We start from the raw sequence: 25,347 nt of genomic DNA, 5'->3' as shown, positions 1-25,347 counted from the left end.
AAGGAAACTAGTGAAATAGTTTCGAATCAACACCTGAAAATATGGTTGCTGATATGTTGACTAAAAGTTTAGCCAAGATTAAATTCAATAAGTTTGTTGGTCTAGCTGGAATGTCGAACATATCTACAAGTGTTTAGATTATGGTGGGGTGTTGAGATAAGATGCCGAAGTCAATATCAATAAATTAGAGAAAGAGGCTTATTAAAGACAAGGCATTAGAAAAGAGCCTTGTAATGACAAGGCATCAAGTAATCTAAAACTGGAAAGATTAGCCGACGTCATGAGTGTATAAATAGGAGAGGTTTTGTCTCCTATCTGTGTTTAGAATCATTAGTTATTAAGAGTTGTATAAGTTGTTTTTAACTAAGTAACAAACATAAGAAAAAGTGTACATATACAATGGATATTCATAATAGAATAGCTAGACTTCAACAAATAGAATAGCTAGATTACAACATCTTATCACTCAATCCTTATTGGCCTCGGCATCTTATCTCAACCCTAAGATACCTTATCATGATAAGATTCTTATCTCTTATCCCTCGATCATGATTGGCTTCGGCATCTTATCTCAACACTTATCTCAACAAGATTCTTATCTATTGTCTCTTGATCGTTATAGGCTTTGGCATCAGCAGATACTCATTGGCTTCGGCAAACTTATTGAAACTAAAGTAAGAGTGTACCTTATACAATTTCACATAAGCGCAAGTGGTTTAGTGGTAAAATTCAACGTTGCCATCGTTGAGCCCCCGGTTCGATTCCGGGCTTGCGCAATTTTTTTACGGAACAGGATGGAGCAGCAGCTCATCTCATTTTTGCTGTCCACAAGTGGAACTTGGATGAAGCCATTGAGTAAAGTTTAAACCAAGTTAAGAAATGGTTGGGTAAAATAAGATGGCTGCAACAGCTAAATCAACAAGCTTCTATCCTGAATATCGGCCACATGGCAGGGCTCATTCGCCTTTAGTGATACCCACACACCGAAGGGTTGAAACTTTTGCTGCTTTGATTCATTGCAGCTCAATGCTACTATTGCCATGTTTGTACTTCTTCCTTTGGACAAGAGAGGCTTTCTGGCCATTTTTGATTACATACACAATATTCTCCTATATACTAGATGATACACAGTCAATGGGTAACTCCATATATCGCACGTCAAGTTGGTTCAAAAAACAATTTATTTTCAGAAAATTTGTAGACTATTTTCCTGTCTTTATCCATAGAACGGTACCCCTACCTCCGACCACCACAAATAAGTCAGGAATATATCTATGCTACCCAAGATGGACCTGGTGGATGCCATCCACAGTTGTCTCTCTTCTTCACATGCTCCATTTGATTACTAAAAAAGAGAGATTTTTAGACAAAGAAGAGAAGATAGGGCCCCGTTATTTGTTCACTGCCCATCCACATGGTGTTATTTCATTTGGCATTACAGCTGCGCTGTGTTGGGGAGGAGAATACGAAGTAAAGAATACGCTGGTATCAGAAGACCGGAAGGATATTGTTCCGGCTGAATCTAGTGAAGATGAAAATACCTCACTCAAAAGTTTGCCATCGCATACTTTGAAATCATCAAAATCGTTTAGATCATTGTTTCCTGGAATTTCAGTCCATTTGTTAACATTGCCAACACAGTTTCTAATACCCTTTTATAGAGACTACATCATGGCTTTAGGTGTTGGGCTGGTAACCAAAGCTGGTATCACTTCAATTTTGAGAAGAAACCATAGTGTTGCCATAGTCGTGGGTGGTGCTCATGAGTCATTATTTGCAAGGCCAGGGATGAATAGAATTGTTTTGAATCGACGCAAAGGTTTTATAAAATTGGCGTTAGAATCTTGCAACAAGACGGAAAAAGATCTTGAGAAGTTGTCAGCTGAAGAACTAGATAAAACTGTTGAGTCAGGAATGTGGAATGATTTGATGAGTGATGTAGCAATTGTTCCTGTCTACGTTTACGGAGAAAACAATGTTCACAAGGTCTATAACACTACAGAGCAGCCAAATGGTAAAAACTCAAAGACGTTGAAGACATTCTTGAATTTACAATTACTTTTGAAAAAGTACACAGGCTTTACGCTGCCGCTGGTAAATAGCCGGTCGATATTCAATTATGATTTTGGCCTGTTACCGTATAAGCGAAGGATGGATGTCATTACAGGTAAGCCTATATATATTTATCGGATGTTCAACAACTCAATAGGCGATAAAGTAACGGAGGAAGAAATCAATTATTATCACGAGATGTATAAAGCTAATTTGATTGAACTATGGGAAAAAAATAAAAGTTTTGCCACTGAATGGGATGAGAAGCTTAAAATAGTGGAGTAATACGATACTTCATAATCAAATTTCAATCCTCTTCTGGGGTTATAGATAATGTTTTTGTACTTTTCAGTGACCATTATTCTACTATTTTCAAATCTTCATCTGTTATTTCTGAGAATTGCGGCTTTCCCCATTTCCAAACCTCCAGTAAACCTTTCACATATTCATTGTGCCAGTAATCAATTTCATCTTGTGTCACAGGATCACCAAAAGTTAAACCATTCAACCTTGAAATCCTTATTGGTTTACCAAAAACAACATTTATGGATTTTCTGTAAGGTAGTATACCGAAGTCATAATTGAAGATACCACGCGATATAACAATCGGCAATGTCCATCCAAAGTTATTTTTCAGAAACAATTGAAATTGATGTACAAATTTTTTGAATTTCTTGGTTGCTTCTTCAAAAGTCACACCTGAATCCTGAAATTCAAGTTCTTCATCATCTTCGCTGTCATCGGAACGATTTGCTTCAGAATCATCGGTAAAAAAAACATTATAGATATCATTCTCACCGAAGCCATAAACAGGCACAAGACACAATCCATTCTGATCCAAACTTTCCAATGCAAGCTTGACAAAACCTTTCCTCCTATTTAGTACAATCGAATTGAGGCCGGGTTTTGCGAGAAGAGACTCCCTTGCTCCGCCAACAACTATCACCACACTTCCTCCTTTATTGAGTAATAGCTTCAAATTCTTTTTGACAACAGTTGTAACACCCAATGCCATTAAATAATCTCTGTAGAATGGTACCCTAAATTGATTGACTAAAGTAGTTACAAAGCATTTGATTCCTGGAAACATTTCATCCCACCCGGTCCCATTGTTTGTAAAACCACTTGAAACTCCCGTAGCAATCACACCATGGGGATGATACCCAAAAATGTAGCTGGGCCCAATCCTTTCATCAATTCTTTTATTTTCAGTGTCCGGTGTGTCTTTGAAAGTGGGCTCTAGGTCTACCAATTTATGGAATTTTATAGGAAAATAATTCACCAAAACTCGCCAGCATCTGAACCTTCTTATACGGTCTGATCGTCTATACCATACCCCTCCATTGACGGGACTTCGATCCAATAGATAGTAGAACAGAGTGTAGTAAGCCATCAAAGGCCAAACGTATGGAATACACCAAAATGAAAAATACAAGAAAACAAACAATAGTATCGATGTGCTATGGCATAATATGAATACAGTTTGGAGCCTGTTAATCAGAGGTAAATTGAGAGGAGAAATGTTTTTCGATTTCCCATGCTTAGGCTTGACATTTTTCCCTGTATCTTTTGGGCTTGACCGATCCTTGGCATGCATGTTATCTGGTCTCAGCACGTCACTATTGGTAATGTTCCCATCCTTGTCTGTAGCCTGGATCATTGATAGCAAAATTCAGTACCTTTTTATTCAAGTCACATATATGTATTGTCGCAGATGTATAGAAATGCATGAAGAATTCAGAACGCATGGCCTGACCAGGACCAATGTAACAGCAATGTCGGAGGGCACCCGCCTCAAAAATACATCCTCGCTACTCCGAACATTTTTTGTATGGAAAAGAGACAGTTATCCTACAATAAGGATAGACATTTTAAAAGTAGCTTGCTACTTTCAAGCACATGTAGGCTGGTAACTCAGCCTAAAATACTTGATTTTGAATGGATACATTCAAACTGCTACTGATCGTTGACTGAGCATATGTTCCTTGCTGGGAACCCGAATGTGCATGGATGATTTTTAGATAAAACTGATACCTGAGAGATATGAAGGCCATAACAGCACCGTTTTGCACTTTAAAAAAATTGGTACACAAGTAATTTCTGAGCGCAGGATCATAGCGTCTTTTTAATATTGCTACTAGAATGCAAGAGTCATGTAACCTGGAGACTGAATAATGAGGGAATGTGAATCTTATGTTTATATACTAGAAAAAAAGAAGAGATTAGAGGGAAGAAAAAAAAGGTTGATAAAAAGTCAGGGAAAGAAAAATAAAATTAAGAGTAGCAATTGATAGAAGAGTGGAAGCAAAAACAAATAAAAATCATTACGTAGCATAAGGAAACAAACATGACATGAGATTAATGCTGGATTGAACCTATCCAACAAACTATAAAAAGTATTCATTATTATTTTTTTGACTTTTGGATGGATGCATTTTTAACGTATCATCAGGAACAGCGCTGAAAATTTGGAAATTGACATTCAAGTCGTCATCAACTTTCATAACACTCGCCACGTTACCACATCTATAGCAGTAATTTGGTGCGGACCAGACTGTCACCACGTCCTTGTCCGGGAAATGGTATCTGAAGCCCTCCATGACCAACTGATGAGCTCTAGCAATTAAGTTCAAATTGTTTATATGGTTGAATTCTCTGGCGACCTTAGCACCAAATAACCAACCTGCACCTCTAGGAGAGATTGCCCATGTATCGACATTGTCGGGATCAGACCAGACCAAGTCACAGAATCCACCCTCATGAGGAACTTCCTGAGCTCTCGATAACACACGGATTTGATCCAACATTCTAATTTCGGGAGACAAACCGCCGTGTATACATAGTATCTTACCATCAATGATGGCTGATAAGGTCAAGAAGTCAAAAACCTGACAGCAGTATTTCCAAACCATTGTCGAGCCATACTTGTTCAAGCATTCTTCGTAGAACCCATACACTTGTGTGATTTGCCTCGACTCATGGTTGCCTCTCACCAAGGTAATGTGCTGGGGGAATTTCACCTTCAAAATCATCAACATTGTGAAAGTTTCTAACGAGAAATAGCCCCTATCCACATAGTCACCTAGAAAGATATAGTTGTTACTCAAAGTCGAGCCCGACGGAAACCCTCCTGCAATCTTAAAGAGTTCAAGCAGATCGTGGAATTGCCCGTGGATATCACCGCACACAGTGACTGGCGATTTGACCGGCTGTATGTTCGACTCCTCCATCAACAAGTCCTTCACTTTCTCGCAGAGATGTTTCATATCATTCTCAGGAAGTGCCTTGCAATTCTTGATGTCTTCAAACCACTGCTCGGGTCCTCTTTCTGGCATTGTTTGTTCTTTTCTTAGTGTTTTTACTTTCCAAATGCACGAATGGGTTCAGTCGGCCGATACTTGTGATCTATATGTATTGAGGGACGAATCTTATCTTAGTTTGACCTCGGTTCCCCTTCTGTCCTGCTCTTCACTGCTTTTGCGTGAGTGAGTTTGTGAGTGTGTGCCTGTGTTGTACTCTGCACACCACTGTACCCTTATTTCTGGTTTAAACGCTCAGCCTTTCGCACACAGTACGTACCTGGCACTTACATTACATTGCACAATACACATTACAGAAGACTGTCTTCGGGGAAAGCAAACGGTGTGAGAGAAAATCGAGCCTGTCCACCGGCTTACGCAATCACGCACGATGCCCGCGTACCGCGTACCCACTCTTTATACATAGTTTCCTTTTTCAAACAGAAAGCCAATTTTCCACCTGGGATCTGGCTACTCCGGTTGTCAGCCGAAGCCCCTGGCGCCCGTACGGAAAGTAAGACACGGTGTAGTAGACAGAACAGATTGCTTGGATCACGCACGAGATAATCACCAACAGGTTGTTTTTCCATACCAGCGAGAACAGCAATGTCGTCACAATTGAGCCAACAAAAGATAAGGTGAAGGGTAATCGCTCCACGGAGATCGCGTGCTTGAAGAAATTCGTAGGCCCGTTTAATATGGCAAATGCTACCAAGAATAGAACAGATCCGATTGTCCAGATGAGTGAAAATTTCTTAGGTTTAAGCGAAAGAACGGGGAAAAATATGAAACAGATGGCGTAGCATGCATAACAGCCCAAGATGCACACTATGAAGAGTGAAATTCTTTCAAAATAGGAGAGCTTAAGAATCGAGTCGGTGTCATCGCTCGCATCTACCACTGAGGCGGTATTGCTTTCACCAGCACCCAAAGACAGAGGGCGGGAAGTGAAGAAACTGTTTATCGCTCTGAAAGGATTGCCGCTCGACGGTCCCACGTCACTATTGTTATTTGCCACTGTGGCGTTGTCGTCTTGTAGATGAACGGGGCCAGCATTGGACCCGCTGAACCGGCTGGTGAAAAAGTCCATTGTTCTGTTCTAGAATTAGTTTCTTCTGTGTTCTCCATTTGTCACGAATGGAAGGGTAGTGGTTATCAAGGCTTGGATTGATGATAGATAGTAAAAGGCCTGAGAAAGCCTCTTTAGCGAGGAAAAACAGGAAGACTCCGAAGACCGCGACACCTCAAAAGTCGCACATGCATCATAAAAAGAAGGTAAAGTGCCGGGGACCCGTATACTCCGTACCTGCATTTTACCATGCAGCCTGGGGAGATTGCCCCCTCCCACACCAGGGCAACGGCACAATAACTCTACAGCCTCTTAACATTGTGCAAATATGCTTATACTTTTTCCCCGTTGGCATTGTTGACAGGGATCAAATTGTTGTCCTCTTTGCCATCTGAGGCTTTCCCTGTTTTTCTTTCCTTCCTTTGTCTACTTCTCCGGTTTTCCACATAACCTCTAACCAATAGGCTTTTTGCGATTTACAGAGGTAATTAAAAAGCGTCGACAGTTTGCCATTCCTAGTCATTCCTACTCTTTCCTTTTCAAATTGCACAGCTTAACGCACAGAGCGTTCAAACAATTCATTCCGAATATTTTCAAATTTGTTGCACAATGTTGTTTTCCGTCTGTGCGTCCCCTAAATGGAGGGAAGAACCCGTGGCGAGTACGGCGATTGCACTCACAGGCACAACCCAATTCATTGAAGCTAGAAGAAGTGATTATAAGCTATTCAAGACATCTGACTTATGGGCACGAGCAACCACCATTCTTCAAACTCAATTCTTCATGCTATACCAATGGTCTTTAGTACGATTTCTCATTGCTCACCCACCTGCTGAAGCATTTATTCCCCACAAGTATTACCTGGTAGGCGTCCAGAACTTTACTCCAGAAGAGTCCGATATTAGGTTATATTTACAAGATCCCAAGTTTTTATGGAGATTCTCGGTTAGAAACTACGGTTATTTTGCCAAGATTTTTGGCAGATACCTTCCATTTTACTCCTTTACGGATGGATTTGCTGATGGAAAGTTTGCCACGTATCAAGATGACGACAGCCCATTGATACCCTATATTCGATCCAGTGGTGAAGTCGTCAAATTCACGTTGAAACATAAGCTAAAATTGTCACAAAGTCTAAATTCTCATGGTGTAAAACTAGAGCGTATTATACAGATTGAAAGCAAGTTTCAAGCGAAGATTCTAACACCTTTTGAAAAGTCAGAGTACCTCCATTCAGATGATTTTCATTTACACTTGATGGATGGTGATTTTGACTATGTGGATTTTGTTCAGACTTTGATTACCGGTCATACTTTCAGAGGACCAGGAGCGTTGTTACAGATGGATATTCAGCAGTCGAACCAGCTACTGAAGGACAAAAAAATGAACAAAAAATTGATGAAAAGAGAGAAAAAAAAATTGAAAAAAGAATCAAAAGAAGTAAAAAAGAATGATAAACTAAAAGAAAGAAAACTTAAGAAAATGCAGAGAAAAAACTTATCAGCCCAGCACTCTGTGATTCAACAGCAGATACAGCAGCAAATCCACTCAGCTGAAACAAATGTCTCATTTGGTGAGACTTTGAAATCGTCAATGAGATTGATTAGGTCAATGAATAGTAATGTTAACTCTATTATCCACTCCTCCAGTAGTAAATATTCTACCATGGACAGCAGCATCGCTAGAGATAGGTTGAGCAGAAGAGTAAATAATAAATCTTTAACGCAAAGCAATCCGTATCTTGATACCAGAATTGTGACCTCCTCTTTGGCCCCGGACGTTGTAGCTGATACTGAAGCTGATTTGCACCCCATAGAAAATGTTGAACCAGTTGCTAGTGTTTCCGTTATTGAGGACATTAATGGCTCCGAAGTTCATGATAAACAGCTCGATAATTTTGCTGGTCTTACGAGACAGCCACAAATAATTGAGCCTCCAACACCAGAAGTCGTTGATATTGTTGAGTGTTTTGATCCCCCACAAAATGCCCTTCCATATTTGGGGAAAGCTGGAGAAGTTGATAAAAACTTAAGATTATCTCATTTAATAAAATTAGCGAAAGCAAGGAGAGAACTTGTCCCAATACTGAACGACTATTATACGTGCTCTTTTTGGAACCATAGAGCTTTACTTTCTGATTGTGCTATGCCTCAGTCGTTTTATAAGGTAGCGTACCAATATTTCGGAGAATCAATCAACGTCAACCATTTTGTTGAGCTTGTTGGCGTTAATCGGCTATCGAGAGTAGGGTGGCGGTTACCATGTACGAACTTACAGCAGTCGAACTTTGTCACAAGGTATCTCGCAGCAGTCGAAAACTATAAGCAGCAATGCAATACTCATATACCAATAGTCAAAAAAGATTGTAATGGAAGGTGGGTAACTGAGAAGTCACCGTTGTATTTAGGAGCTGATCTGAATGAAATCCTTAATTCTCTTCCTAGTGGTAGGATTATTGATGAGCAATTTCCTACGTTGGGAAGAATTTCAAGTGAAGAAAGTGCAACACAGGTAAGAGTTGAAATTCAAACAGGCGGTGATGGAAATAAATTGAGAGTTTTTAGCAACTCGAGTGAAACAAGAACACCAAAAAATTCAAGTACGTCGAAAGCTCGAAATATTGAACAAAAACTTTTGAAGAACGTTGATGCTGAAGCATACTATATACCTCCACCTATTGTAAAAGGTAGTGATGAAAAAGAAAACCTTGCAGGAACATTCAACCCCTGGATTGATTCCACCTCTAGTAGTCAGGAAGAAAAGTTTTGTTTTTTGTCAGAACACGTTATTGCCAAAAATTCAATGATATCAGTTAAATCTACCAGCATCGAGCATACGTCAGCAAAATGTGATTCTGAGGATGAGAAATTGAAAGATTCAGAGGCACAGTTTTTCACACTGGATGGTGAAATTTCCACAAGTCAGTCAGATCGGATCAGCTTCCACACTTGCGATTTAAGTCTCTCACCTTGTGGAACTGAAGTTGAGAAAATGATTGATGAAAAGACAGACTTCTTGTTTTCAAGCGTTGAGGCCAGATTGAACAGAATTCCAATTAACGAACGTACTAGCATGACCGTTATTCAATGCGTCGAAGAGGAAATGGCAACGAGACCACCACGTATGAGAAGTTTCTTTTATGAAAGCAAAGCTAATTACCTCAAAACCGGAAGTCCAATCGGTCCAAAATTTGAGGCTGTTACAAAACAATCAAGAGGATTCACCTCTAGCTCAGATTATGGCTTAGGAGTTGATATTAATGATTTTGTTGATAAACCAGAAATTTGCCCAAATGCTTTAGTTTCAGAGACCGCGTTTGGTAAACCAATATCCTGTACTGCATCTGAAAAGAATTCATCCAATGTCCAAAGTGTTGGGAAACTTGCACACTTTAATACTTTCAACTCGAAAGCAAATCGAAACATCTTAAATCCACTGGCGGAAGCAAAAATTGTAGAATTGGAAAGAAAGTGTGTTTCTTCAGAAACTAGAGCAGAAGATGAAACTGAACTGACTACTATGGAAGCAGAAAAAGAGTTTGAAAACTGTGATATTTTAAATTTCAAATGCAAGGCCAACAGTTGGGTCAGCGATGACAAGAACGTAATCCATGAAGTTGCTGATGTCTTGAAATCAAAAACTTCTTGGGAAAGTAGTAGCAAACTAGATGCTCGAATGATCAACGATCTTGAGATGCCACAAAAAAAGACTGATACCAATACCAGGAGTAGGTTGGTTTCGATGAGCGGTGATGCAGCCAACGAAATTGACTGTGAAATTGTTGATTGCAGTAACAAATACGCTGGTGTTGTAGTCCAAGTTGAGGAACTTGAAAACCTTTTCAAGTTAATGCTGCAAGACAAAGTAGATCAAGACAGATTGGAAGCCTTGTTTTCGAGAGAATCAAGTTCAGCTCGCTCTATTTCCAAAGATTACCTTCCGAACATCAAAGCTGCTTCTGACATCCATGATGCACGAGTAAGTACGGCAAACACCAACTCTAGTGATGGTGCTACTGATATCCTAGACATAATTGATGATTATGCTATAGAAGGGTCTTGTCTTCTGAACGATGAAAATCATAGCATGAACGCCAATAGATTATGTCTGAAAGTATTCTAACAGAAGTTTGATTAGGGTATCTGGGAAATAAATCTAGAATGATAAAACTATAAAGCTATTGATTAAATTGTAAATTTTATAATTGTAAGTTGATGTATTATGTAGCGGGAGTTCAAAAAATAGATGACGTTTTTCACCTAGATACAAAATTGTATCATTTTCTTTTATTGAACACGCACAAAATCTTTAGCTATTGTCTCGTTCTTTTGGCAGGACGAGGTCCTGGTTGATCATTAATTTTGGTCAGTTGAGATATCAACTCCGAGTCATCAATATCGTCTGAGAAAACATCTGAAGACAGATCATAAAGCTTTCTTTTGTTATATTGATCTCTTTGACGAATAGAGTCTTCATCCAAATCAGTGGCGGATTGAATTTGAGAATCTTTTACAGCATTTTTTTCTAGTTCGCTGAAAGACACATCCGAAAAATTGTCTCCTGAGTTGCTCGAGTGCTCAATTCGAGAAACAGTGTCATCCACTGCAGAAATGTTATTCAACATACTGTAATCGATCTTGATATCACTTTGATCATATCTCTCTTCATTTGATTTGTTTCCGGTTTTCTCTCTCTCGTCATCAACACCTTCCTCATCTCGTGTCAAATCTATACTTGCTTCGCCAGTTGGAAGATCAATAATGCTCATGAACAGATCACTTGCAGATGCCTTGGCTGTACCTTTACTGCTGCCGTTGCTAGAAGTGACAAAATTCCCAAAAAGCTCTTTATTATAATCATCGTCACTATCCAGAATGAGTGGGTTTGATGATTTGCTGCGAGCGGTATCGCTTTGTGATATTTCATTTCCATCCTCATCAACTACTTTCCTCACTACCATACGGGCAACGGGTCGAAATCCTGTTTCAGCATTAGCAGGCATGTAAAATCGTTTCTCGAACTTTGTGTTGTCCTCGTGATCCGTGCCAGTACCCTTTGTGTTTCTTTTGCTCTTTGTCTTTATCTTTCCTTTCGTGCTCGTTGGTTTTTTCCTTTGAATAGTTTGAGTAGCCAAACGTAAAAATTCATCGGTGTCTACAACATCGGAATCTTTCAACAAATCCTCATTTTCTTTAGGAATTTCTACAAATCTTCTTTCTAGTATTGGAACAACATCTTGCGGAACAATTCTATTATGGGAGCCATCATAATAGGTCAAGCTATTGGAGTCATCTTTTATTTGACTTTGAATCCATTCATACTTTCCCATTGAGGACTCAAATTTTTGCCTTTCATTCGAGCTAAACAATAATAAAACTTTACCATCTCTTTTACGGCCCGTTCTACCCATTCTTTGAATGTTCTTTATTGGTGATTGTGTTGAATCGAAACAAATGATTAAATCCACTTCACCGATATCCAAACCTTCCTCACCAATGGACGTAGCAACAAGGACGTTATATTCTCCTGACTTGAAATTTTCAATCAATTCTTTTTGAACCTTTTGGTTCATACCTTTTAGCTGGGCATTTTCTGAACTTCCAATTCTATCTGCAGGCCTTCCGCTAAGGTCAGACTTTTTCCCTTTAATTCCTGTACTTTTCTTCTCTTCAATTTCTGGGCTTCCTTTTTTCTTCCTCTTTGGTTTTATTTTATCTAAATATGTCTGCTGATCAAATTTGTCCTTTTCTTTGGATTGACCAATGAAAATGTGAGGCCTTATGCGATCTCTATCTAAAGTTTTGTTTGCATTTCCCAAAACTCTGACAATCTCCAACGCAGACTCTCTAAATTCGGTAAAAATGATGCAAGAAGACGAAGACAAGGATGAGTTGTTTCGTTCAGAACTGAAAAAAGAAATCAGCTCATTGACAAGGTACCTGAACTTCATATGGGAAAATATACCTTCAATATGAGTTTTATCAATCAGAGCTTTATGCTTATCACTCTCAATCAGATTCTCGACATACTTCTTCAGCTTGATTATATTTTCATCATAGTAAAATTGAGCGGCAAGTTTGTTTGTGGATTTCTTGCTACCGTACTTGGTTGTGAACTCTGTGTATTTTTCCAGAAAATAACTGTAAAAAGTTTTTACACCATAAATATTAAGCCGTCGAAAAAACTGACCCACTGTCCCCAACAACTGAAGGATGAAATAGTATGACCATTTGAGGCCTTCGGGAATTGTTGGATTCTTAATCACTTTCTGACTTTTCTCCATTGCCACAAAATGGTTTATTTTCGAAGGATCGGTAATATCGTATATTCCAGACTCATTTGCTTTCTCGAGGACAGGACGAATTGCCTCACAGATGTATTCAATTATCTGCGAAATTTCATTTGTTGGTTCACAATCCAGCTTATCGATTATCTTTGCCTTAATATATTTGGAGATATCAGGATCCCTTTCTGTTCTGATCTCGATTCTCGAGATGTTGAGGTTTTCTACTACAGACTGGATCGATTCGATGTCGAGACCAGGAGTAGCAGTCAAAGCAAGAACTCTGAAAGATGGATTGAATCTGTTCAAAAACTTCACGACATTTGTGTACGCGTAGTTCCCACGGGCTCGATGAGCTTCATCAATGATCAATAGTGCAACCATATTAGGGTCCAATATTCCCGACTTTAAGTCATTCTCGACCACTTGTGGAGTCGTAAACAGAATTCTCTTACTATCCCAAATTGCCTTCCTATTTCGTTTCACCCTATCCAACATAATGTCTGTGTAAGCCATTGAGATACCTGACAATTGTACAAACGCTTTGATCTGTTGTGCCACCAAGGGTTTTGTTGGAGCCATAAATATGATTTTCATCTCCTTCACCCATCTGAAGTAGTTCAACATCACAGTCGATGCAATGAACGTTTTACCCAAACCAGTTGGAATTGCACACAGTAAATTTTCGAATAGTGATTTCTGAACGATGTCTAACTGATAGTCTCTCGTTTCCAGGTTCGTTGGGTATATGATAGAGTCTATGTTATCAAAATTGATACACTTCTGGATTTTGCTGTCGCTGGCATCAGGGTTTAGCTCACTTCTTTCCATTTCTTCGTATACGACCGTTGCGTGTTTTGGCGTTACTTTGGCAACTGACGGATGGTCTAGGGTTTCCACCAATGCATTTTCGTCGAATGAATCGTCATCAAAGGAGTCCTCTGAGTCTATAGCTACAGAGGTCATTCGCTATGCCACCGTATTTCGAGCGATCATGCCCATCACGAGCAAGCCAGAGAGAGCATGGTTGGGTAGCCATGATGGGATAAAAGAGCAAAAGCATGCTGAAAAAGCCAAGTTCATGTCAACAGTGTGGCGCGCCGATCGGCCGCGGAGCCCTTTTTTTCTGTGTGTGACATCATCGTCATTGACAGCATCATTCCGCTCATCAGGGGAATTATGTGGAGTAAATGGCACTTTGTCTGTTCAGTTCATCTTCCAAAAGCAGGTCGATAACACAATAGGGTACGCAAAGAACCAAACAGTCATGTCGCTACACACAGTGGTGTCCACCGGGCGAGGAGGTGCAGGAAATATGATAAGCAGCCAGGGGGTGAATGCTGCAAATGAGGTGATAATGACAGAAGAAGAATGGAAGAAGTACCAGCAGAACGGTGGGGGTGGAGGCGTTGGTACGAAAGACTACAAAGGCAGGAGAGGGATGCAAGAGCAACCGACCATCAGCGAGGAGAAGACGTACAACCATGACAGACAGGGTCGGATAATCGCGTCGTCAGGGAGAGGCGGGGCTGGGAACATTGCGAAGTACGACAAACTTCCGTCGCCAAAGATACAACCCGAGTCACAGGAGATCGAGTTGAGTCCTGTTTTCTCCACAGGACGAGGAGGCGCCGGAAACATACACCGGACGAAATCCAACACGAAAACGAAGATCAACCTGGAGAGTGAGATTGAGGACCAGTTGTCGCCGCTCCACTCGAACCGGTCTGCGAAGTCGCAGGGTTCAGCGTCATACCGAGACAGCAGCGGGGGCGACTCCAAGTTCATGAAGAAGCTGAAGAAGTTTTTCAAGTGAGGCTCGTGTGAGGCAAGGAGTGTACGGAAGGGGGGTGGGACAAGGGACAGAGACGAAGCAGCAACGGCTACCGAGTTTTGACGACGACAAATGATTACGACCATAACGGCATAGGCATGGACGCATTCTTTTACTACATAATCTACTATCTACATGATGCGCTGCGGTGCAGTCCGATGCGATGCGGCACGCGTGGATCGACGAATAAATAAACCGTGTTGCAGACGATATAAACAGTATATATATATAAACATGGAAAAAGTCCCATCGGTAAATATGTGCTGTACTTTCCTCTGTTATATCATTGTGAACAGCCGGAGGGAGAAGAATTAGAGGAGAACGAATGGATGAAATGTGCGGAGACTTGCCGCAGCCGAGACGGCGGCGCAGCGGCGCTTCTGTGCCCTGCTCAGCTTAGTGGGCGTGGTCCCATGGGTGTTCGATACCCACCCACTGCTTCCAGTCGTGCTTTGCTCTGTAGAACAACCAGAACCACATGGTGGCGCCCAAGAACGTGGCAGAGTATCTGTAGAAAGGACCTGCTTTTGGAACCGGAGCTCCTCCGTGACGTGTGTAACCTGCTGCAGCGTGGGACATGTTTCGTGTGTTGCGGTGCGGTGCTGCCTCTACCTCTGGCCAGCCCCCCTCCGCCTCCGTGTCCCGAACTGATGAGCCCTTGTGTGTCCATGGCTGTTGAAAACATGCCTCTGCGACACCCCTCTCCACAGCACCAGCTCCTCTCGCACCTATTGGAGCGGACGCAATAACGAAAAACGCCGGCAACCCCTCCCGCAGAAAACCCGTGCACCACAAGTCTTCAGACATCCCTCCCCTTTTTCTGCGTTACGTAAGCACATTACCCAATTAGGAGATCTTTTTTCGGCTCCTCCTTGGGCACTCCGTGCCCCGTCACCTTTGCCACGGGAACGGGAGACGGCATGGATCACGGTGACGAGGACGGAAGTTGGTACTACCACGGCTGCCACCAAACTACCCGCCAGCGGACCAGTGTCCGCTACATCACTGTCAGTGCCAAAAATACCCCCCCGCCCCGCTGCAAGATGTCCAGCCTACCCCCCCGGACGCCCGCCATTGTCCTCGTGTACTTTTTATTTCCCTCGACATTGTTTTAAGGTCAATCTCGTTTCGGCTTTCGTTCTCGCACTTCGCTCTGGTCCCGGTTCTCGTTCTCGGTTTTGTCACGTTTTCCGTGATTTTCCCTTGCGAGAGATACCGTGCACTGCAGACATAGTAGACACATAAGCTTTCCGTGAGCTTTTTTTTGACATTTCGCCTTGCCGGGTGTTGGTTGTCCACCTCTTCCATTTTCCTTGCAGTGCACCCCTTTCCGGTTCCTTTTCTCGCTTTTCCTTCCGTTGCACCCCTCGTTCCTTCCTCACCTCATCGGCGGCTCTGTTTCTTTAGCAAAACCGCAACCCCCCCTAGGCTTTCTTTTCGAGCGCAACTGTTTGATCATCCCGTCACCAAACCTTGGTCAACCTATTGTCCCTTTAGAATCCACCACCTCATCCTCTTTTGCTTATACTCCGCAGATCACCTCCGTTGTATCCTTCTTCCTCCCAGCCCCTTTTCTGTCCACCCACCTCCCTCTGTGATTCTGCTCATGCATTTCATCTTCTTGACAACTATCCAAATCTAATCGACCCATGAATATAAACACTACGAATAATCCCAACCCCAATCCCAATATTAGCAGTCTCAACAACCCTGGCTACCTCGATTCCCAGCTTTCCCTACTTTCGAACCACTTGACTCCTACATCAACCTCGAATTCCTCGCAGACCCCAATATCCTCAGCCTCTTTGGGAATCAGAACCCGGCACAGGTCAGGAACTCTACCTTCCTCTTTGTCGAACAGCACAGCAGCAGCACCCAGCAATTGCACGAACATCAATGGCGCCCAGAACCAAGCGATACCAACAAATGACTTCAGGCTTCGATCTATGTCCGTTTTTTCGAACTCGAACTTGTGGGATGAGGCCCCGGTTTTGACTCCTAAAATCAACATAGAGCTAGCAGATGATAACAAAGTCGCTCCTATGAACTTGAACTCGAATCCCATGTCCCACTCAAACGCAGATATCTCGCCCTTCACCAACAAACTGAGGTCTTATTCCAACAACATGCCAATTTCTCAATATATGAATGACGGCATTAATAGTAATAATAGTAGTAAGGGCCTCAACGGTCTTGGGAACCTGAACAATCTGAATACCAATATTTTTAATGACCTTGCCAATACTAATACAACAGTCAATAACTCTTTTGCAACAATCGATGAAAACTACGACCTCCAGCAGCTACAAAATATTCAACTCCAACAACAACAACAGTTTTTACATCGCCAACAGCAACAGCAGCAGCAACAGCAATCTTTCAACCCCTCCATGGTTTCTGCCACTCGACCAAGGTCCCAAACTTATGCTGCGCCAAATATCAACAACAACAATGCCATCAACCAGCTAGCGCTCCAGCAACAGCAGCAACAGCAACAACAACAACAACAACAACAACAACAACAGCAATTTACCGGGGCGTTGCCACACATGACAAGAGCTTCTTCATTTTCTGTTCTGTCTTCCAACCAAAATCGACCAATAAATTCTTACATTAACCCAGTATTACAAGATAACGTTGCAGAAAATTCAATATCTATCACCTCAACTCATACAAACCCAACTCTTGGTCCCACACAGACTTTGTTGATTGTCCATGTACCAAACGACTCAGCCGTTACAAATTCAAACAATTTTTACAACATCTTGAAGCAATTTGGTACAGTTTTGAGCGTTCGTATTATTGTGTGTAACGACTCAAAAGACCTGGTCGTGGTGGCTGAATTTTCAGACATTGAAACTTCAATTGTTGCAAAGGCCAAACTCAACAACCAAGAGCTTTATCCTGGTATAAAATGTCAAGTTTCTTTTGCTAAAATTTTGGAGTTTAACCCAATTACAAACTCAATTGATTTACTGAATCTGCAAATAAACTCTTTAAATCAAACTTCAAATTTGTTGGCTCCGAATATATCAGCTTCCACTTCTCCGGGTCACAATTCTACAAACATTCCGATCACTGGTAGTAACAACAACCATCATCATTTTAACTCAAAATCCTCTCATATAGATGATCCATTTCCTTTCAAGTTGACTAACTTGAAAGATAAAATCTCGTCCTACAATAAGATTCTTAGCTATTTATTCGAAAAAAATCCTGACTTGTTGACCCCGGCTGAGAACGAGAGGGCGAATACATTGCTGAGTAACTCACTTTCATTTGATGAGTTCAAATCAGATGGTTTAGGCCCTTTACCCCCTCCTTTGACCCACAAACAATTCGATAATCCTTCACTGAGGGAGATTAGGAAACAACTGGATCAAAGTAACCTCTCTAGTTTACAAATTGAAGAGTTGGCTCTTGCAATGGATCAAGAATTACCCGAATTAGCTTCTGATTATCTGGGTAACACTATTGTACAAAGGTTTTTGGATGTTGCCAGTCCCGCTGTCCGTGAAGATATTGTTCAAGCATTGGTACCTTATTTGGCTCAAATGAGTGCCCATAAAAATGGTACATGGGCTGCCCAAAAATTGATCAATACTGTGGCAGGAGTGAATGCCAACTCAAAATATCCTGGCTCTTTGAGAGAAATGAAATTGGTAAGTGAAGCTTTAAAACCTTACGCCCCTCAGTTGTTTAACGACACTTATGCCAATTACGTTATTCATGGAGTTTTGAAATTCAAACCGCCGTACTCAAACTTCATTTTTGAATCATTACTTGCTCTGTTTTTGGACATTTCTTTCAACAGATTTGGTGCAAGAGCAGCACGTACCTGCCTTGAAACAATTGAGAGTGAACAAGGCAACTGTCATGATTCAGCTGAAGCAAATGGTATAAGTGTTGGCAAAGAAGTGGTAGTTTTGGTGGTTAATGCCATTTTAACATGGTGCTGGGAATTAATGGCTGATGTCAATGGTTCTTTGTTAATAACTTGGTTCCTAGAAACATGTCAAGTTATTGACAATAAGCATTTTTTGTTAGCCTGGATCCTAACACATGAAGACGATTTCAATCAAACCAGTGAAAAATGTTCATCATCTCTGCCGGCAAGTGACATTGAAGAAGAGAACATACATTCACATATCGGTATAAACGATGTTAGCGGAAGTAACGATGGGAATACTGACAACATTAATGATGACAAAACCTTTGTAAGCTCTACTGATGATGGAAACATTGCAACAAGTAGAACTGTATGCTCTATCAATGGATTAAGATCACCAGGTAAACCATTGGGTAAGGAGAAACATTCTTCGGGTACCAAGTTCATCAAGCTATGCACACTAAAGTTAGGGACTTTGAGTGTATTGAAGTTGCTCAATCATAGAACTAATTTGAGTGCAAGAGATTTGGTGTTAGCCAAAATTTTTGGAGCTGATGTTTTCTGCAGTAATTCAGAGGAAAAAAATCAAGCTACTTTTGATGAATCTGTCTTGAAATCAATTTTAATTGAAGGCCATAATAATAACATAAGTGCAAACACTACTGGAAGCACGACCAGTAATTCTTTGAACAATAGTAATGGTGTGAGTATTTTCAATGGTTCTTCTCATGGTGCCAACTTCATACATAAGATATTGTCCGTTCCAACACTTGAACCTAGTTTAAAGAAAAGAATGATCCATAAAATTAAGTTAGTCTTAACGGATATTACCGCCGGATATGGTCCTGTCTCAAACAATTCACTGAGAAGATTGGCAGATGAGTGTGGTATTAGAGGCTTCAACTGTGTTAACAACCACCATCAAAGGACTGCAAGCTCTAGTAATGGAGCAAACGGCGGTGGTAGTTTAGCTACTCTGACTGCATGGAAATCAAGATCTCGTAGCAATTCGACCAACACTAATGGCAGTTTGATTGGTGGGAATGGTGAGCATAGTCCACCAGTTTTCTCACACATTCAACAGCAACATCAACCCACTAATTCTGGGGTTGACTATGATTTGTTATTGAGACAACAGTTAGATGAACTTTCTTTGAATAACAGCAATAAGCTTTATCCATCTAATAATGGAAATACTGGCGGTAATGCAATGAACTATAATCACATGAATATGAACATCAATGGAATGAACAGTATAAATGGATTAAATGGTATGAATGGTATGAATGGTATGAATGGTATGAATGGTATGAATGGTATGACTGGTATGAATAAAATGAATGGTTTATCTAATTTCAATGGCGCCAATAATATTAACGTGAGTAATATTGATAACAATGGCTTAATGACGAATGGTATGAATTCGAGCAATGGAATGAATATGAATATGAATATGAATATGGGCATGGGAATGCCTATGCCTATCAACATGAATACGAGTAGTAATCCTAATGCTGTGAGTAGTATGAATAATGTGAACAGCATAAACAATGCTGGCTCTTTGAACAATTTGAACAGCATGAATAACCAAGCATTAGGTATGGGGTTAAACCAGGGTCAGGTGAATCCATCTGGAAACAGTATTCCAGGACTTTCTCTGGAAACGAACAATGGCAATATTCATAATAACACTAATAATGGCAACAATCAACTTTTTTGAAGCTGTAATAAACATAATACGAGATAAAGATACAGTAGACTTTCAAGTCTAGCTAATGAAAATCAATGCAATGACACTTCATATTTCACTCTTTCAATTTATAAAGTTACGTATATACTCAAAGTGTGAATATGTAAAAGTAGATAATTACGGTTTTAATACATTTTAATGATTTTTTATATAAACTAATTGATATTATATATTGTATTTTTGCATTTTCAAGTCAAAAACGGTTGAAAGCCTGTATGTTGTTATAGAGAGTTTGCGACCAGAAGTTGGGTTGTTCTAAGTGCCTCGAACTTGACATTCGAATTTGGAGAGTTCATTAAAGTCATAATCTTCGTCTTTGTTCCAAACGAGTTTATGACCTTGACTACCTCAGGAGCTACTTTGATAAGCATTGACAAGTCATAACATATGATGGATTGGTTGATGTATAGTTGGTTGACATTTGCATCTGGTGCTGAATTGTCGTCGGACAACAAGGAGATCAGAGACTTTAGTAGCTTCCAGTTGTTCTCCTTGAATTTATCGATATTATCATACCAGAACTCGCTGTTTTTATGACATGGGGACCAAAGAAGGTGTTTTGTTTTAATTTCATTTTCATACTCATCAAAATTGGTCAAGGATTTGATGGAGTCATTGAGTAAATCGTACAAGGTATTTAGATCGTCTTTGAGTTCATTGTCAGACCACTTTCTTTCGATCAAATTCTTGACTATTGTAAGACCATTCGCAAGGAGGAACTTTTTGATTATTTCTGTTTGTGATTTGGAAGATGAACTTGAGACGTCCAAAAAGTTGATTAGGATCGATATAGACAATCTGACAACCTTCTCCTTGACGGCATCATTTGAGAATTTGAACATAGTTGGTATGATTTCTGCATACTTAGCGTCTGTTGTTAATAATTGGTTTGTCTTTGAATCGAATGTCAATGTCCATAAACAATAGATCGATAGATAACGCATCTGTAGTTCGACGTTCTTGTCCAACATTATTTTTATTAAGGCATCCAAGTATTCAGTCTTTTTGATGTAAATATCTCTGAACTCTTTCACTGATAAAAGTTCCTTTAACAATTGTACACCCAAGAATCTATATTGGGCGTTCGAAGAGGTGACCAATCCATCTTGGATGAACTTCAACACGGTTGAAACCAATTCGAATGCAGTTTTTTTCGAAGAAGGAGGGTTTGTTGTGAGGAAGAAGATCAAAATATGAGCACAAAGAATGGAGATGACGAATTCATCTTGGTTGGAGTCTTGCTCACCTGAAGAAGAAGACTCTAGTATTTCAACGAATGGGGGGTATGGGTTATTCTTTGAGATTTTCATGATTTCATGGGTCATTGTATGCTCAGGAACGGAATTGTCAATGAAGGTCAACCCATCGTAGAGAATGACCAACAAGATTTTGGTTAGATCGAGATACTTGGACTTGTTTTTAGAGATATCAGTTATGGAGTCGAGTAAGACCTTGGAGTACGTTGGCAAGTCTTTGATAAGGACATCAACTCGGGACGCTGGGTCTTCTTGGTCGTTGACAGAGGTGACCGACTTCAAAACAGCCATGTTTTCACTTGACAAGTAGTTGGCCTTGACAAAGGAAGTCCATGAGATGGATCTTGTTCTGATATTCGTGAGCAGTTGGGACACAAAGTCACCTTCCAAACGGAAAGGAGTGAGTGCAGGGGGTCTGAGGGCGGTCATTGTGTGGGCGTGGTACGTATCTATCTAGCTTTTCTATATACTCAGGCAATTGCTCTAGTGTGACCCCTGTTTTCCGCTTCTCTACAGGTTTCTGATAGCATTGCAGGAAGCAGCCAGGCCGTCCGGCTTACAGAATCACAGTGAGGGTGAGACTCCAGCGGAAAGGGAGGGAGGCAGCCACTATAGAGCGAGGGGGTGGTGAGCACCGGGTAACTTTACTAAGGGAAGGGGGACGACTTGCTGAGGACGATGACCTGTTTGGCATGGGAGAGATAGCCCTTGATGTTGTTGGTGGCAATGAGTCGGCAGAGAAGACACTCTGTGTCAAAATCGGTCTGCGTGCAGGAGGTGCCCAGGTTGAGGGAGGTGGTGAAGAAGGAAAAGGCGACGATGTGGGCCTTCTGCAGCTGTTCCGGGGTCTGTGTGTCTTTGTAGATGGCGTATGCGGTTTTCAGGGTCTGCAGCTGGATCATTGTCTGGAATTTGATGTAGAGGGAGTAGACCTTGAACCTGAGCAAGAGGAACTTGAAAGCCTCGAGGTTCTTGTTGTAATCGGACAAGGACAGTTTTTTGATGCAGGTGTAGAGCGGCTGGATGACCTTGAGGTCCGGGTGCTTTTGGAAAAACGCGTCTGTAGGGAGTTTCTTGGAGATGAGGTAGTTCAATGGGAGTAGGTAGAACAAGATCTTGAGGTCCAGCGACCTGGAGTGCTTGTTTTGGTATGCGGAGTTGAAGAAGGCGAACGACTTCTCGTAGTTGGACTGGACGAGGAGGGACAGTCCGATGAAGTAGTCGAACAAGGACTGCGTGGGCAGCATCGGGCTCATTTCTATTCTACGGGTATCTCGGGCGGTGTCGCTGAGGACCGTGTTGGACAACACCTTGTAGAGGTTGATGACGGCGTTCAACTTGTTGTACTTGAAGTAGATGGAGAACAAGTGCGACGCAAAGATGTGGATGGCGGAGATGTTGATTGTGTTGTCGGACTTGTTGGAGATCAAGAGCTTGAACGGGCGCTGGATCGCGTTGGTGAAGCTGTCGACCGTCGGGGTGGCCGTGCTGTCGTCGAGCATGCGGGCGCTGTTGGGCGGGTAGTTGGAGAACACCACCCGGCGCAGGTTTTTGGCTACAATGATGATCGGCATGAGGAAGAACGAGGGCTCGTCCAGCAGCCGCTTCGACAGGAGGTTGATCTGCTCCGTCTGGCACCGGATCTGCGTGTCGACGTTGCCGCTCTTGAGCGCCACCAGCAGGTCCATGCACAGCAGGAAGAGCTGCTGGAAGAACTCGTCGCCGCTGCCGCCGCCGCCCCGCTGTGCCGCCGCAATGGACCGGTTGATCAGCATGAAGTCCAGCGACGTCTGCTCTGGCCGGAAGTCCTCCATGTCCTGCAGGTTGATGATCCGCAGCAGAAACATCGCCAGCTTCAGCGTGTCGTGGCTGCTGATTGCTGTGCACAGCTCGTCCAACAGCTGCTGCCAGGTCATTGCGTGTCGATGTGTGTGTGTGATTTCCCGGGTCTGCTGCCCTTCTCTCTGCTGGCCTTCTCTCTGCTGCCCTGCTCTCTGCTCTGGGGCTCTTCTCATGCTGTCTTCTGCTCTGGAGCCTCCTCTTGGCCTCTCAGCCCAAAGCGCTGAGCATTTTTCCCGCCGCGGGAAGGCGATCGGCGTAATTCAGGGCTTTCCGGCCTCTACTGGTGGGTGTGAAAATTTTTCGGCGTGGCAGCAGAGGGAGAGCGGAAGGAGCCGACGCCAGGAGGCAAGAGGAGACATAAGAGATGGAAGAAGAGAAGAAAAGAAGACAGGAGAAGAGGTGGGAGAGAGATGGGGAAAGAAGAAGGACAAGAAACAAAGGACGGATAGCGCAAGCGAAAACAGAAACACAAGATGTCGTTGGTGAATATCTGCAGAGACAACAATGATCCGTTCTACCGTTACAAGATGCCGCTGATCCAGGCGAAGTCAGAAGGTAGCGGAAACGGTATCAAGACCAACATCCTGAACCTGTCGGAGGTAGCCACTGCGTTGGCTAGACCGGCGTCGTATGTGATGAAGTACTTTGGGTTCGAGCTAGGTGCGCAGACGTCGATCGACAACAAGAACGAGAGATACTTGATCAACGGTCTGCACGACCCGGAGAAGTTGCAGGACAGTCTGGACGGCTTCATCGAGCGGTTTGTGTTGTGCCCGCAGTGCAAGAACCCGGAGACGGTGTTGGAGATAGCGGCGGGCGAGAACCTCCAGAGGGACTGTAAGGCGTGCGGTAAGATCACGAAGGTGAACCCGAGCTACAAGTTGGTGTCGTACATCCTGAAAAACCCTCCGAAGGACGCGTCGAAGAAGCAGAAGAAGAGTGCGTCGGGCAAGACGGCGTCTGCGAACGTGATTGGCGGTGGTAAGTCGATCTCGGACATTGCCAACAGACAGCAGGGCTCCGGGTCGGGCTCGGCGTCGGGCGAGGACAAGCCGGCGGAGAAGGTGGTTGTGAAGGACGAGGACTGGTCCGTGGACATGAGCGAGGAGGCCATCAAGGCGAGGGCCAAGGAGTTGGAGAAGTTGAACATCGGCGAGGCGAGAGCCAAGTACGAGGACTTCGGCAAGTGGCTGCTCGAGGGCGACGACGGCGAGCTGCCTAACGACGTCGAGATCTACAAGAAGATCCTGTCCCTCGACATCGCCGGCGACAGACAGACGGTCGAGGTGCTTGCCCAGGTTCTTTTTGACGACGACATGATAGACCAGATCGACGCCCACAAGGGTCTTCTGCTGAAGCTCGTCACGGACGAGAAGTTCGAGAAGTCCTTGCTTGGCGGCATAGAGAGAACCATCGGCACGCAGCACCCGGATCTTGTGAAGCAGGTGTCTAAGATCCTCATGGCTCTCTACGACGAGGACCTTGTTTCCGAGGACGTCATCAGGGACTGGGGGTCCCACGTCTCCAAGAAGTACGTCGACAAGGAGACGTCCAGAAACATCCGCAAGGCTGCCAGACCGTTCTTGAAGTGGTTGGACGAGGCCGACGACGAGAGCGACGACGAATAGATCCCTCCAGTGTAACCACTGTCTAATTGTAAAGCATAAAAGAAACTACGACACTGTGTCCGCGCCGTCGGCAAGCGAAGCACGCGTCCCGAACGGGCAATACTTCCTATCGCGGTTGGAACGGCGGCTGCGCCGTGTGGGGTGGCCGTTTGCAGGAAAGAAAAAGATAGAAAAAGGCAGGTCCCGCCTGGTGGAGGGTTGGTAAAAGAAACAAGAGGAAGGAGAAAAAAGACAGCAACACGTCCGCAATGCAAGACATGTCTGGATCTGGAAGAGGATCGCAAACGGAGGCTGAAACGGAGCCCGCGGACACAGGGTCGGAGGTGTCGAGCTTGGACTCGGTGCACATGGCCGGCGTGGCGCCGGAGAGCACGACGCGGGAGCTTGTGCGGTCCAACACGGACAACCTGGTCACGAGAACGTCGACGCTGCTGTCGTACATCAA

At 42.7% G+C, this 25,347-nt stretch overlaps 12 protein-coding genes and 1 non-coding gene across 13 annotated transcripts; 6 read left to right on the top strand and 7 right to left on the bottom strand.

The window, feature by feature from the left end:
- Positions 1–705: 705 nt before the first annotated feature.
- Positions 706–776, top strand: PICMEDRAFT_t84. Its single transcript has one exon. It is a non-coding gene; the product is annotated as a tRNA-Gly (tRNA).
- Positions 777–897: 121 nt separating this feature from the next.
- On the top strand, positions 898–2,337 carry PICMEDRAFT_33384 (hypothetical protein; the record flags this gene model as incomplete). Its single annotated transcript, XM_019162818.1, has 4 exons — positions 898–1,212; positions 1,357–1,448; positions 1,554–1,835; positions 1,935–2,337. The coding sequence occupies 4 exons, from the start codon at positions 898–900 to the stop codon at positions 2,335–2,337; spliced, it is 1,092 nt and encodes a 363-aa protein (XP_019018118.1).
- A 79-nt stretch (positions 2,338–2,416) lies between these two features.
- PICMEDRAFT_23154 (hypothetical protein) lies at positions 2,417–3,568 on the bottom strand (the record flags this gene model as incomplete). Its single annotated transcript, XM_019162299.1, has 2 exons — positions 2,417–2,758; positions 2,831–3,568. Coding segments are annotated over 2 exons (1,080 nt in total), but the record flags the coding sequence as incomplete, so codon positions are not given.
- An 871-nt stretch (positions 3,569–4,439) lies between these two features.
- On the bottom strand, positions 4,440–5,387 carry PICMEDRAFT_73017 (hypothetical protein; the record flags this gene model as incomplete). Its single annotated transcript, XM_019164361.1, has 1 exon — positions 4,440–5,387. The coding sequence occupies one exon, from the start codon at positions 5,385–5,387 to the stop codon at positions 4,440–4,442; it is 948 nt and encodes a 315-aa protein (XP_019018116.1).
- Positions 5,388–5,787: 400 nt separating this feature from the next.
- On the bottom strand, positions 5,788–6,477 carry PICMEDRAFT_68347 (hypothetical protein; the record flags this gene model as incomplete). Its single annotated transcript, XM_019163505.1, has 2 exons — positions 6,354–6,477; positions 5,788–6,245 (listed from the first exon to the last, which is right to left on the bottom strand). Exons 1-2 carry the CDS (start codon positions 6,439–6,441, stop codon positions 5,788–5,790), a joined length of 546 nt encoding a protein of 181 aa, XP_019018115.1. The 5' UTR covers positions 6,442–6,477.
- A 1,357-nt stretch (positions 6,478–7,834) lies between these two features.
- Positions 7,835–10,674, top strand: PICMEDRAFT_16797 (hypothetical protein). The gene has a single exon (XM_019161346.1). It carries the CDS (start codon positions 7,903–7,905, stop codon positions 10,540–10,542), a length of 2,640 nt encoding a protein of 879 aa, XP_019018114.1. The 5' UTR covers positions 7,835–7,902; the 3' UTR covers positions 10,543–10,674.
- A 700-nt stretch (positions 10,675–11,374) lies between these two features.
- On the bottom strand, positions 11,375–13,480 carry PICMEDRAFT_27107 (hypothetical protein; the record flags this gene model as incomplete). The annotated part of the gene is made up of 2 exons (XM_019162478.1): positions 11,375–12,030; positions 12,079–13,480. Coding segments are annotated over 2 exons (2,058 nt in total), but the record flags the coding sequence as incomplete, so codon positions are not given.
- A 490-nt stretch (positions 13,481–13,970) lies between these two features.
- Positions 13,971–14,519, top strand: PICMEDRAFT_73013 (hypothetical protein; the record flags this gene model as incomplete). Its single annotated transcript, XM_019164360.1, has 1 exon — positions 13,971–14,519. The coding sequence occupies one exon, from the start codon at positions 13,971–13,973 to the stop codon at positions 14,517–14,519; it is 549 nt and encodes a 182-aa protein (XP_019018112.1).
- A 414-nt stretch (positions 14,520–14,933) lies between these two features.
- PICMEDRAFT_33149 (hypothetical protein) lies at positions 14,934–15,116 on the bottom strand (the record flags this gene model as incomplete). Its single annotated transcript, XM_019162801.1, has 1 exon — positions 14,934–15,116. One exon carries the CDS (start codon positions 15,114–15,116, stop codon positions 14,934–14,936), a length of 183 nt encoding a protein of 60 aa, XP_019018111.1.
- Positions 15,117–16,814: 1,698 nt separating this feature from the next.
- Positions 16,815–20,272, top strand: PICMEDRAFT_140156 (hypothetical protein). The gene is made up of 2 exons (XM_019160185.1): positions 16,815–16,975; positions 17,037–20,272. Exon 2 carries the CDS (start codon positions 17,087–17,089, stop codon positions 20,144–20,146), a length of 3,060 nt encoding a protein of 1,019 aa, XP_019018110.1. The 5' UTR covers positions 16,815–16,975; positions 17,037–17,086; the 3' UTR covers positions 20,147–20,272.
- Positions 20,273–20,397: 125 nt separating this feature from the next.
- On the bottom strand, positions 20,398–21,861 carry PICMEDRAFT_73011 (hypothetical protein; the record flags this gene model as incomplete). The annotated part of the gene is made up of 1 exon (XM_019164359.1): positions 20,398–21,861. One exon carries the CDS (start codon positions 21,859–21,861, stop codon positions 20,398–20,400), a length of 1,464 nt encoding a protein of 487 aa, XP_019018109.1.
- A 218-nt stretch (positions 21,862–22,079) lies between these two features.
- On the bottom strand, positions 22,080–23,348 carry PICMEDRAFT_11950 (hypothetical protein; the record flags this gene model as incomplete). The annotated part of the gene is made up of 1 exon (XM_019159861.1): positions 22,080–23,348. The coding sequence occupies one exon, from the start codon at positions 23,346–23,348 to the stop codon at positions 22,080–22,082; it is 1,269 nt and encodes a 422-aa protein (XP_019018108.1).
- Positions 23,349–23,747: 399 nt separating this feature from the next.
- On the top strand, positions 23,748–24,902 carry PICMEDRAFT_73009 (hypothetical protein; the record flags this gene model as incomplete). The annotated part of the gene is made up of 1 exon (XM_019164358.1): positions 23,748–24,902. The coding sequence occupies one exon, from the start codon at positions 23,748–23,750 to the stop codon at positions 24,900–24,902; it is 1,155 nt and encodes a 384-aa protein (XP_019018107.1).
- Between the last annotated feature and the right edge of the window lie 445 nt (positions 24,903–25,347).

The sequence above is a fragment of the Pichia membranifaciens genome (genome assembly GCF_001661235.1).
Source record: "Pichia membranifaciens NRRL Y-2026 unplaced genomic scaffold PICMEscaffold_3, whole genome shotgun sequence".
NCBI classification, from domain to species: domain Eukaryota; kingdom Fungi; phylum Ascomycota; class Pichiomycetes; order Pichiales; family Pichiaceae; genus Pichia; species Pichia membranifaciens.
The sequence above is the reverse complement of the archived record's forward strand: the minus strand, read 5'-3'. Positions and strand labels throughout refer to the sequence as shown.

Coding starts and splice junctions, on each gene's coding strand:
- PICMEDRAFT_16797 (XM_019161346.1), top strand. CDS start 7,903: ATGCAGAGAAAAAACTTATCAGCCCAGCACTCTGTGATTCAACAGCAG.
- PICMEDRAFT_140156 (XM_019160185.1), top strand. CDS start 17,087: ATGACAAGAGCTTCTTCATTTTCTGTTCTGTCTTCCAACCAAAATCGA.